At 37.8% G+C, this 13,386-nt stretch overlaps 1 protein-coding gene across 7 annotated transcripts in view; it reads right to left on the bottom strand.

Moving 5' to 3' along the window:
• Positions 1–13,386, bottom strand: part of KIF13A (kinesin family member 13A) — a 119,854-nt gene that overhangs the window by 7,804 nt on the left and 98,664 nt on the right. For 5 of the 7 annotated variants that reach the window (XM_075493771.1, XM_075493767.1, XM_075493766.1 and 2 more), the window contains 12 exons: positions 12,709–12,808; positions 12,491–12,617; positions 11,391–11,446; positions 10,215–10,339; positions 9,023–9,199; positions 7,724–7,816; positions 6,723–6,875; positions 6,255–6,332; positions 5,658–5,705; positions 5,061–5,172; positions 3,965–4,116; positions 3,322–3,426 (listed from right to left, as the gene is read on the bottom strand). In XM_075493771.1, coding sequence (XP_075349886.1) covers positions 3,322–3,426; positions 3,965–4,116; positions 5,061–5,172; positions 5,658–5,705; positions 6,255–6,332; positions 6,723–6,875; positions 7,724–7,816; positions 9,023–9,199; positions 10,215–10,339; positions 11,391–11,446; positions 12,491–12,617; positions 12,709–12,808 — 1,326 coding nt within the window. The remainder of the gene's footprint in view (positions 1–3,321; positions 3,427–3,964; positions 4,117–5,060; positions 5,173–5,657; positions 5,706–6,254; positions 6,333–6,722; positions 6,876–7,723; positions 7,817–9,022; positions 9,200–10,214; positions 10,340–11,390; positions 11,447–12,490; positions 12,618–12,708; positions 12,809–13,386) is intronic. The other 2 variants (XM_075493772.1, XM_075493768.1) reach the window with 1 other exon arrangement.

Below are 13,386 nucleotides of genomic sequence, written 5' to 3'. Positions count from 1 at the left end.
AAAAAAAAAGTCTTAGTACACACAGGGTCCCTGTTCAGAATCAGACTGGGTAAGAGGTGCTGTAACTGAGAGATGGCTCTACAGACACACAGACACTGGTGAATTGATTAGGAAAAGTCAAGCAAGTAACCACACTGCCAGTCGTGTGTCATTTCAGGGTTATCTATCATCGTAAATACAAAAGCAAAGGTACAGAGAAGCAGCCTTATTACTAGAACACAGGTTGTGAAGAATGCTGCAGATAGGTGATGAGATATCTCCTTGTGACAGACAAAAGGTGCCCCTTGTGGGGACAAGAAATATTTCCTTTCAAAGCTCCTCTTGAGCTTCCTGATCAGGAAATTCCAGAAACAAAGCAATTTCAAGGTTCTTCAAATTCCTGTGGATGTAAGACGTGGGAAAAAAAGAAGGAAGCCACCTTGTACTGCTCAGGCTATTGGCAAAAATAAAGATAAAATTCTTGAAAAACTGGTAAAGAAACTGCAGTCACCTCCCTGGGAAGTAACAGAAAGACTATAATGAAAAACAGATTTAAGAACTGATAAAAGTAAGAATGTGCCAGCAAGAACTAAGGAGACAAGACTATACATCAAGATTTAGCAATAACAGAAGCAAAGTAAGCAAGAACACAGAGAGGCTTCCCTACACCTGCTTTACAAACATACTGTGTAGTTAAAAGTTCAAGTATCTGATTTTTCAAATCCCTAAATTATACCTCTCAAGTAACCTCAAAGATGCTAGCTCCCATTTTACTAATTTAAAAATCAGTAATACTTTTTTAGTGGTTGCACGACTGGTGCTTCAGTTTTCATCACCCTCTAGGAGGATTTGCTCTTCGCCAAACCCCCCTTAGATGTGTTAATTACAGGCAGTATTCAAATACACTCACTATGAAAACACTTCACCTAACCTTAACATATTCCACTATACTCACGTATTATATAGAACATGCCTTTATGTCAAGCTGTTTTGAAAGAGTTGCAATATTAAAATGCATGTGGAAGTACTGTCTGAAATTTTAGGTTGAATGCTCTATTTCAAGCCAACTGAATAAAAATATTTTTTGTTAACTGCTTTTTTTTCTTCCTTTGACAGATGGGTTTTGAATATTCAAGAAAAGTTAAGAACAGATCCCAGAGAAACATGAGAAAAAGGCCAAACGTCATTCTTATGTTCACTTAGATGCAGAACATTAATGTAGTTAGTATTACTAGCTTCCTGTATGTTTAGTCGCTTTACTTCTACGGCATTTTTTACATGCTGTAAGATGCAAGCAAACATCACACCTGAAGTGACACCAATCATCCAGTGATTAATTAGGAGTATGAGGCTCTGTACCTTGGAGCGATCATTTACAGTATTGATTAATAAAGCGAAAACTTCACTCTGAATCAGACAGAGAGCAGACAGCTGAAGTTTCGCGTGGAGCCGTGATGCTTGCCCTAGTGTAATCTCTGAACTCATTCTGAGAGCACTATTCATCCAAATGCGTGAAATACGTACTCCGGCCTAGTTAAAACATAGGCTTGCTCCAGCTCTGAAAAATGCAGGGTAGCCTGGGAAGCCTACATCTTACAAAGGCTTCCTTCTTAAAGTGATAAAAAAAACCCAGAAGCCATCATTTGATAAACCCAATGCCATAAGCTGGCAAGGCTACACAAAGTAGCCTTCTCAACCACCTCCCCACTAGTGGCTGCTAGTTCTTGCCTGCCTCGCCAGTACCCACTCAAGTGTCTATGAGGTGATCAGACAGGGGAGTAGATCCAAATGAGATATAACTCCATGGTAGTCTAGCCATCAGCTGGATGGATCAGTTCCCTTCATCTGACGTACTATGCAACCGAACAAAAAGCTATGTTGATGCAAGGGAAGCAGTCAGTGCAAGGGTAGGAGCAAGCAGCTGAGAATTGAAACAACAGCTCTTTCCAGGGCCCTGTTGGCTACAGCAGGTTTATAGTGTTCAATGAATTAGTTCCATTCTAACTGGAAAAGCCTGGTGCAGGATGTTGCCCTTTTCCAGCTCCGAAAGCTTCTGCTTATCTTTGGAAAACAGCACAGACAAACGCCTAGGTTAATTCAGGGCATGCATGGGGTGGGACCCTGTTTTTACTCAAGGGATTAAAACTGCCCTGAAGTTGCTATGAAAAATTTTGTAACAATTTAGTTTCCAAGGGATGTTTTTCAACCTGCTAGAAGATGTTGTCTTCCAAATACCTTGATGCTATTTGTATCAGTGACTCAGTGTGAGTCAGCATGTCAGCTACCTTATGGAAAATTAACATGATTGAGAATAAAACAGCTGCTACCCAAAACCAGCAGCCAAGCTTCAAATATATACACCTGAACGCTCAGGATACTTTGGTGTAACAATCTACAAAATAGCATTAGAAATCCAGAACAGATTTTTTAATGGCTTGGCTATACGGTAGGAAAGAAAGTAACTGTTGAATAGTGAATCCATCACTAACACTTTGTGGTAAGAGAGGCCTATAAATACTTAAGGGAAATAATTTGAAGGTTCTGAATTTTAAATCTAAAGCTCTGATTAAAGCAAGTATTTACAGCCATGTTCCACAGCCCAAAAACCGAGTCCATCATACAGCAGAAATGATGATCCTCCTTTTGTTGAAGCAGCAATGAGAAAAGGATTTGGCAGGTGAAAATTAAAATAAAAGCCCTCCACCTCAATTCACCACCTGAATTATGATGAAGACAGGCTGCAGGTTAATTATGAGCAGCAATCTTATTTTAGTCATATTACTTCCACATCAGGCAATGAGAAGCTTTTTATAGTGTACTCACACCTAAATGCATGGTTACTTACACCAAATGGGATCATTCCATTTACTCTGGGGTATAGTCACAAAATCTGGGTAACATACAAGGTATATTAGAGTGACAACAACACGGTTCACTAAAGCACCCTTTACTTGATCGTTTGTGCCCTGTAAAAACTAAAGCCTCCCCTCTCCCGCTCACCCCACAAGAAAAATCACACATGAATATAAAAAACAAAAACAACCCCTCCCCCCCCCAAAAAAACCCAAACAAACAACAACAAAAAAAACCCCCAACCACCCACAACCCAAAACAAAACAAAACAAAACGCAAAAAAACGACTGAGTTAGTTCCAATGACAGATTGCATTTGCAAGCCAGGCAAGTAATTGTTCATTATAACCATTAGTTACAATCAATCACAAGTGATTATATCCACATTACACCTTTTTTCTACTTCAGTAGCGTAAGCGCCTTAAGCCCACTACCAAATGGCCCTAAGCCCACCACCAGGCCTCATAACAGAAACTGGTACAAAACTTACAATCTTTTCCTCACGTATGCTATTGCTTTCTACAGGCATGCTGCTGCCATTACTTCCTGAAGGCACAACACAGCCAGCACAATGCACCCGAGATGAAGGCATGCTCTGCAAAGGTTAAGACACACAACACATCACGCAAACCACAACTCTGACCACAGTGTTAAATGCGTGCAAGTTAGAAAGGCATTAAGACATGATGAAACACCCATGCTGGCCACATATACATCAAAATTCAAGTTAATAGGTAGAGAAACTCATGTGCTCCTCCCAACAGAGTTTTAGGTTGAGGAATAAAGGTCATAATTATAACCACCCTAGAACACTGTTTCACAGAATTACGTTTTATCTATGAAAAAACACACCAACATCTTGCTGGAGGAAAAAAATGCAGGTTACTGTTACTTTAAAATAGAACAGAAGTACCCTGTAAAGGAGAATACTTACCAAGAAGTGAAAAAAAAAACCCCAGTGTTTCAGGTAAAAAACAAATACCAAAGCCCCACCACATATAAAGAACAGCCTGATTAATTTTACCAGAGAACTACAAAATTCTATTGCAACAGATGCATGCTGCAAACGATTTGCCAAGTACACAAAATCACTCAATCTCATTTAAAAAAAACAGGTGGTTTTCAAAGATTACCTCTTGACTAAGGAGAGGTCGGCTTTCAAGTGGGGTCTTCCTTTTATGTTCCTCTTTCACTGGCATCAAGGGCTTGAAAAACTTTGGTGGCTGAGGAGAAAATGCTTTAAAAGGGCTGGCCATTAAAGCATGGGAATTCTCTGCTACGACACCTAGGTAAAAAAGCAAAAATATTGTATTTCAGTTCTTCGTATCTTGACTGCAGAGTATAAGTCAAAACAACCGAAGGTTAAGCCATGCCTTTAGCAAGTTGCTGGCTACAGAAAAAATGTCAATATTTTAGTATTCAACCGCTGGCCCAAGGACAAGGTAATGCAGAGCTCAACAAGGGGAGATTATGCCCCTCTAAGAAGTCTGGAAACAGAAGGAAAGCAGAAAATAGCAGTATCTGCCCCCTCCATTCTGAGGCTCCAATATTTCTCCTTTTCATCTCAGTCATAAAACAGTGGTAAGGTCCTTGAAACTGCAACTGACAGCTCTTTGCTTCCTGTGCCTCACCTGACCTCTGCCCACAACACTGCAATTCTGCCCTGGAACCAAGCCAGCAATCCTGCACGACCAGGATGATCAAAAAGGAAGTTATAGGCAAGGAAGCAAAGAATAAACTCTCAGTCCCACTTTATTGCAGCAGTATCTCTACCTGTATTGCCTGGTCAAGAAAAGCATGTTGCAATTTGACTGAAGAAAATAAGGCACCTGTGACACACTGACATGGCAGAGAAAATATCCAAATCATGTAAAGAACCTGCAAAAGAACCCTTCCCACTTTAACAAAAGCATCTTCATTTTGAAATTCATAAAACAACAGCAGCTCCTTTTTGTCCCCCCCCCCCCCCCCCCCCCCCCCCCCCGTTTTGATTCACATTTAGCTGCCTTCCTCTTGTTTTTTTGGACACCCCCAACTTCCCATCCTTTCCTGGATGTCTTCATGCATTTCTCCCTTTCTCTCCTACTTCTAGATTATGTTTAGCTGCTAAAGCAAGAAGCTGGATAATGCATTTAGTAGGAAAGGAGCACTGAGAATTTAATTTTCAGTTTAATGCAGTAGTTTAAAAACCACAAACACTGTCATTACATATATACTTTAAAGTCTCACCACTGCCATCTTTGCTTTTGCGAGGTGATTCCCTGGGTAAAGTACCATAGCATGATACATCTTGATAACTGGAAGAACAGTCAGATATATCTAGGTGACTTTCAGACCAACCCTAAGAAACAAAAATACATAAATATGCATGCTGATACAGGCAAACATGGAAAAATTAATAGGTAAACTCAAAGGTAGGGGTTTAAAAAAAAAAAAAAAAAACCAAACAAAAAAAACCCCAAAACCAAAAAAACCCCAACAAACCGAAGGAATGTGAAGTTACTAACTTAAGACAATTTTCTGTCTCACACAAATGGATTGTTTAGAAGGTAATTAGCTTTTCAGTGAAGTATATTAAGTTTTGCTATAACGTCCCCCTTCTTAAATATCAGTTTCTACACTTCTAATATGAAGAGCAGAGAAGGATAAGAAGGTTTAATTCAAAATAATATGTAATTAGTGCAGCATTTTGAAGATATATTATGTAAACACACAGTTAAAAATACTGTTCTCCTATTTTTTTTCAATTCTCAAACAGATCTTGCTTCAAAGAGGGGGGAAAAAAAAATCTGAGAATGCGTGCCATTTGTTGTCACATTTACATACCTTATCATCTTCATCACAGGCAGAAAGATCTAGTCGGCTACAGGATACCTACACAACACCAAAAGGCAGAATGACAAAATGCCTACCTTTTATTTATAAAATATAATGCCTTGAGGAAACACTGTGATCATTTAGTCCTAACAACTTTTCTGTTCTCTCTTTTCAGATAAGATTATTTATAAGGACAGCTATGTTTGTGCTGTATGAGTGGGTGATAGGAGAACACATATAATGTACATGAAATTGAAACTATCCCTTACTCTATGAAAACAAATTAAAGGGACTTTGAGGTAAAAGTAATCTGAATCAGGGCAGTTGTCATCCTAAACTACTTCCAAAACTAATACCCTTATAAAAGGAGAAGAGTTTCGACCAACCCTCCCACTTCCCTGTCAACTTTGTTATCTGCTAGGATGGACAGTTGTGGGGAGGGGTTTTGAGTTTTTGTTTTCATTCATGACAACTTTCCTACAGGTTGCTTAGTCCTAGCTCAGAATAATCATTACCATATCACATTGCGCAAGCATTACATCAGCACACAAACAGCACCCCCCTGCCCCATTAGTACTAATTTACCAGAGGATAAAGGGTCCTTACATTGTGGACATTTGGAGTGCTGATGCTTCTGCGGATGTTTCTCGCTTTGGTGGAGAGTGCCTCTTTGACTGTGACTGCCTGTGTCAAGAAAAGAACACACTAAAAATAATGCCATGGTCTCCTCATGAGAAATGATCGAGCAGAATAGAAACTTTTTTCAGCATGGCTAACAACAGCAAACAGGGCTTGCATTTACAAATCTTAATTTGCACACACCACTGTTCGGCCTTCGCCTGTTCAGGTTCTGCGTACTACACCATAGCCAGCTACAGTTACTAGACCCACCACTAGTGGGATTCTGCATTTCACAGAAGTAACTTAGTCTTACATTTATCTGTCCAATGTTCTCTCAAAAAAAAAAAACCAAACTAAAAAACAACCAACACTTAATATTTTTAAAAGATCAATCATCTCTACTTGAATTCTCATAATCCAGTTCAAAAGGTGCAAGAAGTGCCTTTTCCTTGCCTGTCTTAGTCGTTCAAGGCTCAAAATGTTCTCCACTTGCAGCACACCACGTGTGTATTTTTCAATGTACGTTTCACCATCGGATGTGCCCTCATTCTCACTCCTTGCGGCCATCAATGCTAAGGTCTCGCGATCCTCAATTTCTTCTGTAGCCTAAATTAAAAGTTACACTATTGAAGTTTTTAAAAAGTAAAGCCTATTGTTTTTAATGTATTCAATCACTTCTTTAGACAATCTCAATCCAGAAATTAATTTGGATCGATAATCCTTAACTTAATCAGTAATCCTAATTATAATCAATGATCCAGGACTTTTCAATACAGATGTAAATGATGCTGAGCTAAGAAGAGGTCATGCTTGGGAGAAGTTTTGCACTTCTGCTGTAGTCAATGTACTTCTAGAAATAATGCATATATAACCTGAAATCACATATGTTAAGGATTAACTAATGACAACTTCCTAGGCAAGTAAATGCAACTTCCTTCCCAAATCTTAAATATTCTATGTGATTTCGCTAGAGTTTAAATTTTAAGTACTACTGCACAAAAGTGACAATTACATGGTGACGAGACTATTTACATTTTCATTTGTCCAGTTTACTTTTAAAATAAATTTTATAGTAGATTTACAATTTGTACCATTTTTTCTATAAAAAGCAATTTATATTCCTGCAAATTCATTTTCCCAGCTATTCTGTTTTCACTGACCTGAACATCCCTCTGAGTATCCTCTATATTCTCTCTGTAGACACTAATATCATTTCAAAAATAGCTCTACTACAAGAACTCAGTTAAACACAGTAGAAGAGAAAATAAAATCCCTACAGTTTTCAACTGTTTAAAGGTAAACGTGATTTCACCACTGAACTTCAGGATATACACTTTGGCAAGCTGCCTCCTCTTAACGAAGCAGGACATTTACTTCCCAATCAGTATCACCCACTGCAGTAGGTCATTCTGTTCCCTTCAGTGAATTTATGAGAGAAATAGGGTATAATTTACCTTTGGTATATTGGATACTATTTCATAGGTCACTCCACAGGCATAATATATATTTTTCAAGGATATTCTCCTTTTCAGGCTCTGAGTAAAACTCTAGAAAAAGTAATTTTCAATTATTGTTTTGACAATGATTATTTATTACATTCTAAGAAATAAAAGGCTGCAATGAAAAATTTTATTTTACCACAAAAGCACATTTTTCAGGACCGTAAGTTCCTTTTTAGCATTAATGATCCTTTAAGCACTCTTTACAGCCCTACGCTCGCGTAGTAACTTGTAACTGAGAAACTGTGACTGTAAGAATGTAGAGATACCAACATTTCTCATTTTGTCAGTCACCTGTTCAACAGGTAGAAAATTCCTTTTGCAATAGCAAAGCATAACTCTGCTTTCTAGCCATAACTGAAATAGTAACCAGAGTTTTCACTGTTGTAATCACAAGCTTAGCATGCTTCATTGTCAGGTTAGTTAGCCCTCACATGACTAACTGTAAACTTAACTTTCATCTAATAAGGCATTTTAGACAAACAAAACTAGCAAAGGACAATACAACAAATACAAAGAGGTGTGGAATTCATCTGCTTAGTAAATTGCTTAGTAGTACACAGCTGTTTTGTGCTCCTCTCCCCATTGCATTGCAAAATCTGAAGCAATTCTGAAATACGCTCTTGGTCTCAATCATCTAGCAAACAGAAAGGAACATGATTTCAGAGAGCATCTCATTTTCTAAACCCGCGAAGCAGCAAAGCAGGGTAACAGCAACCACTCTTGTGGCCAAAGTAAACACTCTATCAGAGATCATCATGTAAAAATGGGTTAGAGAATGTATATGTTTGGGTAGTGGTGGGAAACAAGCCTAGTCTCTAATTAACAGAGAAAGTAGCAAAGAGAAAGAAAAAAGATATATTGTGTTTACACTGAACATCTGAGGGCACCGAAGATGCTTTCAGGAATAGAGTGGCTACAGTGACCCTGTATTAGATAAGCTACTGCAAACTTCTCTGAATCAAAGAACATTTCGAGTTGCACAGGCAAGAAGGTAAACTCCTTTTTTGTTATAAAAGTAGCACCTGTTACACTCTGAACAAAATCAGGTTGAAAAATGGACAGTTCAAAGGCATATACCAGAAATGCACAGCTTCCCTGCAACCTATAATAATCTATTTTTCGTTTGTCTTTCATAAAAATTGGGGGAACCAAACTTACACAAAATGAAGCAAGTAGCTAAGAAAACACATTCATAAAATTAAGGATATCAAACAAAATTAATAATAATAAAATGTTATGTTAACTTCTTACCTGCTTGTTATAAATATTGGCTGCAATCCTTTTGCGTAATACCAGTTCCATTGCAGCAGGATGGCTGAGCTGCACAGTAGTCTTCACTATCAAGTAAATTCTCTCATTTTGAGGAGTTACCCTATTCAGGTGCACTGAATCATGGACAGAAGAGTCCCAGGCAGCAGTGGCTGAAACCTACGCAGACAAATGAAATAGAGGAAGGAAAGGGAAATCAAAGACTCAAATTACTCTAACAAAAGGTATAATTTGCAGTGATTTAACATGAAGTAAAGCAATTCTTTAATGAAAGAAAAATAAGCATCATTGAACAAAATGGGGTCAAACCTCCTTTTCATAGTGAGGAATTTATCAGAAGAGCATAAGAGAGCTGTTAAGATATTGGGGAACACAACTGTGAGCACAATCCCTGCATTGTGCAAACGCTGCTTCAGAAGGAAGTCTTCACATGGAGGCAGAGAGGAAAGCAGAAGCAAGACTGGAGGAAGGAATACAAATCCTATTGCAACTGTATTAAAAGTTTATCAAATTCAATGGCAAATCTTGGATCTGTATTGGATTAGGTTATAAAGGCCTATACAGAATAAACATACTCCTGTCCTGCAGAACGTCTTTTCCCTTCCCCCTGCCTCCTCCCCAACTTCGGCATCCTGTTTATTCTGGAAATGGTCTCTTAAGCAATGGCCTGAGTTGGCACAGAAGGTGGAAGAAATTAGTTAAGAAATTCCAAAATGGATTCAGAATCATTCATTTCCAACAATTCCCAAACTTTATCTTTAAAAAAGTAATTGTGTACTACAAAGGAAAAAGTTATTTAAACATTAAGCTTTGCCTAGTGTGCACAATAAATGAAGTAGTTTTCTCTGAAGAATCAAGAGCCTGAAACAGGAATGATGAAGGGGTGAGGAAAGAAGAAGGGATTTTGAGTCAGGCAGCTGAATTACTCTTTCACCAAGAAGAGCTAAGACTTGTCACCTCCGAACTAAGGAAGAAGGGCTAACAAGTCATTATCCTCTTAAATTTTAAACAAATAGGCCAGAAAATAAAGGCAGCACTAGATATAGATGGTACTTCTAAGACAAAAATATAGTAATAATAGTGATTAAATACATAACAAGTAGAAAATAAAACACACGAATAAAGTGTTAACATAAGCTGCAGTTGTCAAGAAGGAGGCTTGCTAACAATTTACCTCATCATCACTGTGTTTTATGATCGGCAGATAAAAGAATGGACTCCCATGCTCCTTTGGTAGTATTGAGTTAACTCCTGATGCATGGGGACCTATAAGTTGTTCATTGGCACTGAGGTCATCAGCTAATGAAACAAATGTGCAAAGAATGAAATAGTTTTATACCAAAGGATATTAATATATAGAGGCAAAGTTGAAATACAAAGTTGTAATAAAGTCCTACCCATTTCATAATACATTTAATCCTTATTAATCTTATTACCATGCAATTTTTTTGAAGACAATTTCAGCATACAAAAGAAGGGAAGTAAAACCAGGCTAAGACTCAGCCTGAACACATTCTTGCACAACCTAAATGGAATTCTAAACTCTTTCTAGGTATTCATAACATTAACTTACCCAGCCAGAAAATTTCTGATTTATTCACCTGTCAGCCTACCCAGCTTCTCTCTTAGTTAAATCACTTCTGATGTATCAGGGAATCTTTAAATTGAGAAAAGCAGTTCCGGCTACATTAGGCTTTTAGCTAATCAAAAAAAAGTTGTGCAATGATCCATCGATCTGTTTAAATATCCTATTTGATCTTCTATTTGCTAATCTCTGCTGATAAACAAATAAAAACATTTCTCCTGAGCGTAAAGGAAGGAGTGTATATCGTTTTCCAAAAGCAGCTTCTAAAGCAGATATTAATTTATTGCCTATATAAACATCTCTAGTAGCCCACTGAAGTGCTGGATGTGACAAGGCCTGTGGATCCTCCTCTGCTTTATGTCCAAGTTTATACTTACAGACTTGTTCCTAAATAGTCCTCAAACGTGGTGCTAACTCTAGTCTCTTGTTGCTTACAGTGTATCTGTGTCCTAAGAATATATATTCTTGCACACTTCTCACATGTAAAACTAAATACCTTCAAAGGGACACTTAGATTCTCTGAACAAAACGCTCATTGTAGTCTTAACACACTCTTCATTAAACCAGCTGTTTAAGCCTCTACAGATAATTATTCCAACATACAGAATCAGAAGAAAAATCATTTTACAAGCCACATCAGACAGTGACACTGCCAGGACTTGTTTTGATTTCTCAGACATTTCAGGTTAATTCTTCCATTATCAATTTATCAATCCAGACTAATTTCTCCCCTCCCAGGTTTCTTAATCTGCCATTACAACATACCATTCAAATCAAGGAAGAGGACAGGTATATGTGTTTCCATTCCTGCAGGTGGAATCCTGAAACAAAACAAACAACTGTCAACAAGGATGGCAAATACATACCTAAGCTAATTTGGGCAAACAGATCTCCATGCAAGATTCATATTAACTGTAACCAATTACTAAACCTGTCAACATTTTGATGGCCAATTTGAATGTCTATGTCGCACAGACAATGTTTTGTTTATCTACACATGCAGCTAAACGTACTGCTTTACCAAAACTTAATTCACACCGCACAGCACATTTCAGCTGCTGTGAGGATGACAAGTTTTAAACATCCTGTTCTGTTTCTTATAAAGTTAACTGGTTGCAGTTATCTCATACAAAAAGGTTAGCAACTTTTCAAACAACTGGATATGTAACTACTGGCAAGGCATAGTCTTTATATCAATAAATACACTTTTTGCTGTATGACCACAGCACATTTCAGGTCGATAAGGGAAAAAAATGGTGAGGAAAGATTATCATTACATGATTCACCCAATGAAGAACAGATATTAGATATTATCAGAGACATCAGTGTACACTTGATTAGAGCACTATTTCTTGTCCACACTTTCCCAAATCTAACATGTTGCATTCCTCATTTTTGCATGTCAGTTCCAATGATCTTAGTTAAAACACAAATTTAAATGAAATTAAATGAGAAAAGAGAACACATCCTTCAAAATCAGAACTTCTTCCCTCCCCACCCCTTATCAATGAAATTACCACATGTTCTACCATTCATTTTTGAACTACCTGTTTTTTTTGAAAGGAGTCAAACTACAGAATAACTCTCTCAGAATTCTGAATAAGTATAAAATAGTATGTTAGCTTTCAAGGTTTGAAAATCACCTTTGAATTTATCTCAAAGCTACTTTATATAATATGTTAACTAAGCAAACCTTTCTTACATTCAGACCAGTACCTGACCTTCTAACCTTCTGCCAGCTGAGTATAATTGGTAGCATTACAGGAAAACGTAGAAAGCTCTAAAACATCCTCAGATTTTTACCTTGTAGTGTGCAATGTTCATGTAGAAAAAGCTAACCACTCCAATGGTTTTTCTGAACATACCAATTTGCGGGGGCACCGGGAATTCCACTGCCTGGTGCTGGAACAAACACTGCATTCCTCTCTTCTGTCAGCCCTACCCACTGTTCAACCAGCCGGGCTTCTCGTTCTATATCATCCTCAGACTTTTCTACAGTGAAAGAGATTAATATTATATATGAGATACATTTTTCGTGATATAGGGAATAAAGGACTTATGACAGGTACTTTAAGCGTCAAACCTTGTTTATTGCTGATCTTTTGAATCTGCTCATCCAAGTATTCTCTGCGTTTTATCAATGCATCAGACCATCTTTCTCGTACACAGTTTAAATCTTCTTCCTAACATGGAAAGAGAAAAGAAAATTATTAGGCTATGTGGTTAAGATTAAAGGGCAGTGAATTTTGTGATAATTTAATCAGAATTGATATTAAACAGCTTGCATGATGCAGAAACTTTTTCCCCCCCGAATGACATGCACACTGATTAAGCACCTCATCACACATGAATGGAAGCTTATTTGCTTTCAAGTCTCAAATTCCAACAGGAGGAAAAGAAAATGTGACTGCCTCAGTTGCTGAACAGAATTATACACCATAAGCTAATTACTCCAGAAGTGGCAATCAAACTTTGGCAATCAGCATATGGAATAGGAAAAACAGGTATCATCAGTTGATCATAAGTTCTCCTGAAGATTAGACAGATCAGTACGCCCTCAAACCTGCACAAAATTCCATTGCTAGCAGCTGCTATCAGTGCAATTAAAAGATTTCTCATGCAAACAAAACCCATCATGCAATCATGCTTTGTGGTATCACAGAAAATCTGGTTCGTTCTTCTCTGTGATAAGTCAGGAAGCGCATAAACAGCCCGCAAGAAGTTAGTACCTAACTGGTATCTCTAAGATTGCTGTAAAACC

This window comes from Mycteria americana, chromosome 2 (genome assembly GCF_035582795.1).
Source record: "Mycteria americana isolate JAX WOST 10 ecotype Jacksonville Zoo and Gardens chromosome 2, USCA_MyAme_1.0, whole genome shotgun sequence".
Taxonomy (NCBI): Eukaryota; Metazoa; Chordata; class Aves; order Ciconiiformes; family Ciconiidae; genus Mycteria; species Mycteria americana.
Note: the sequence above shows the minus strand (reverse complement) of the source record. Positions and strands in the feature narration are given on the sequence as shown.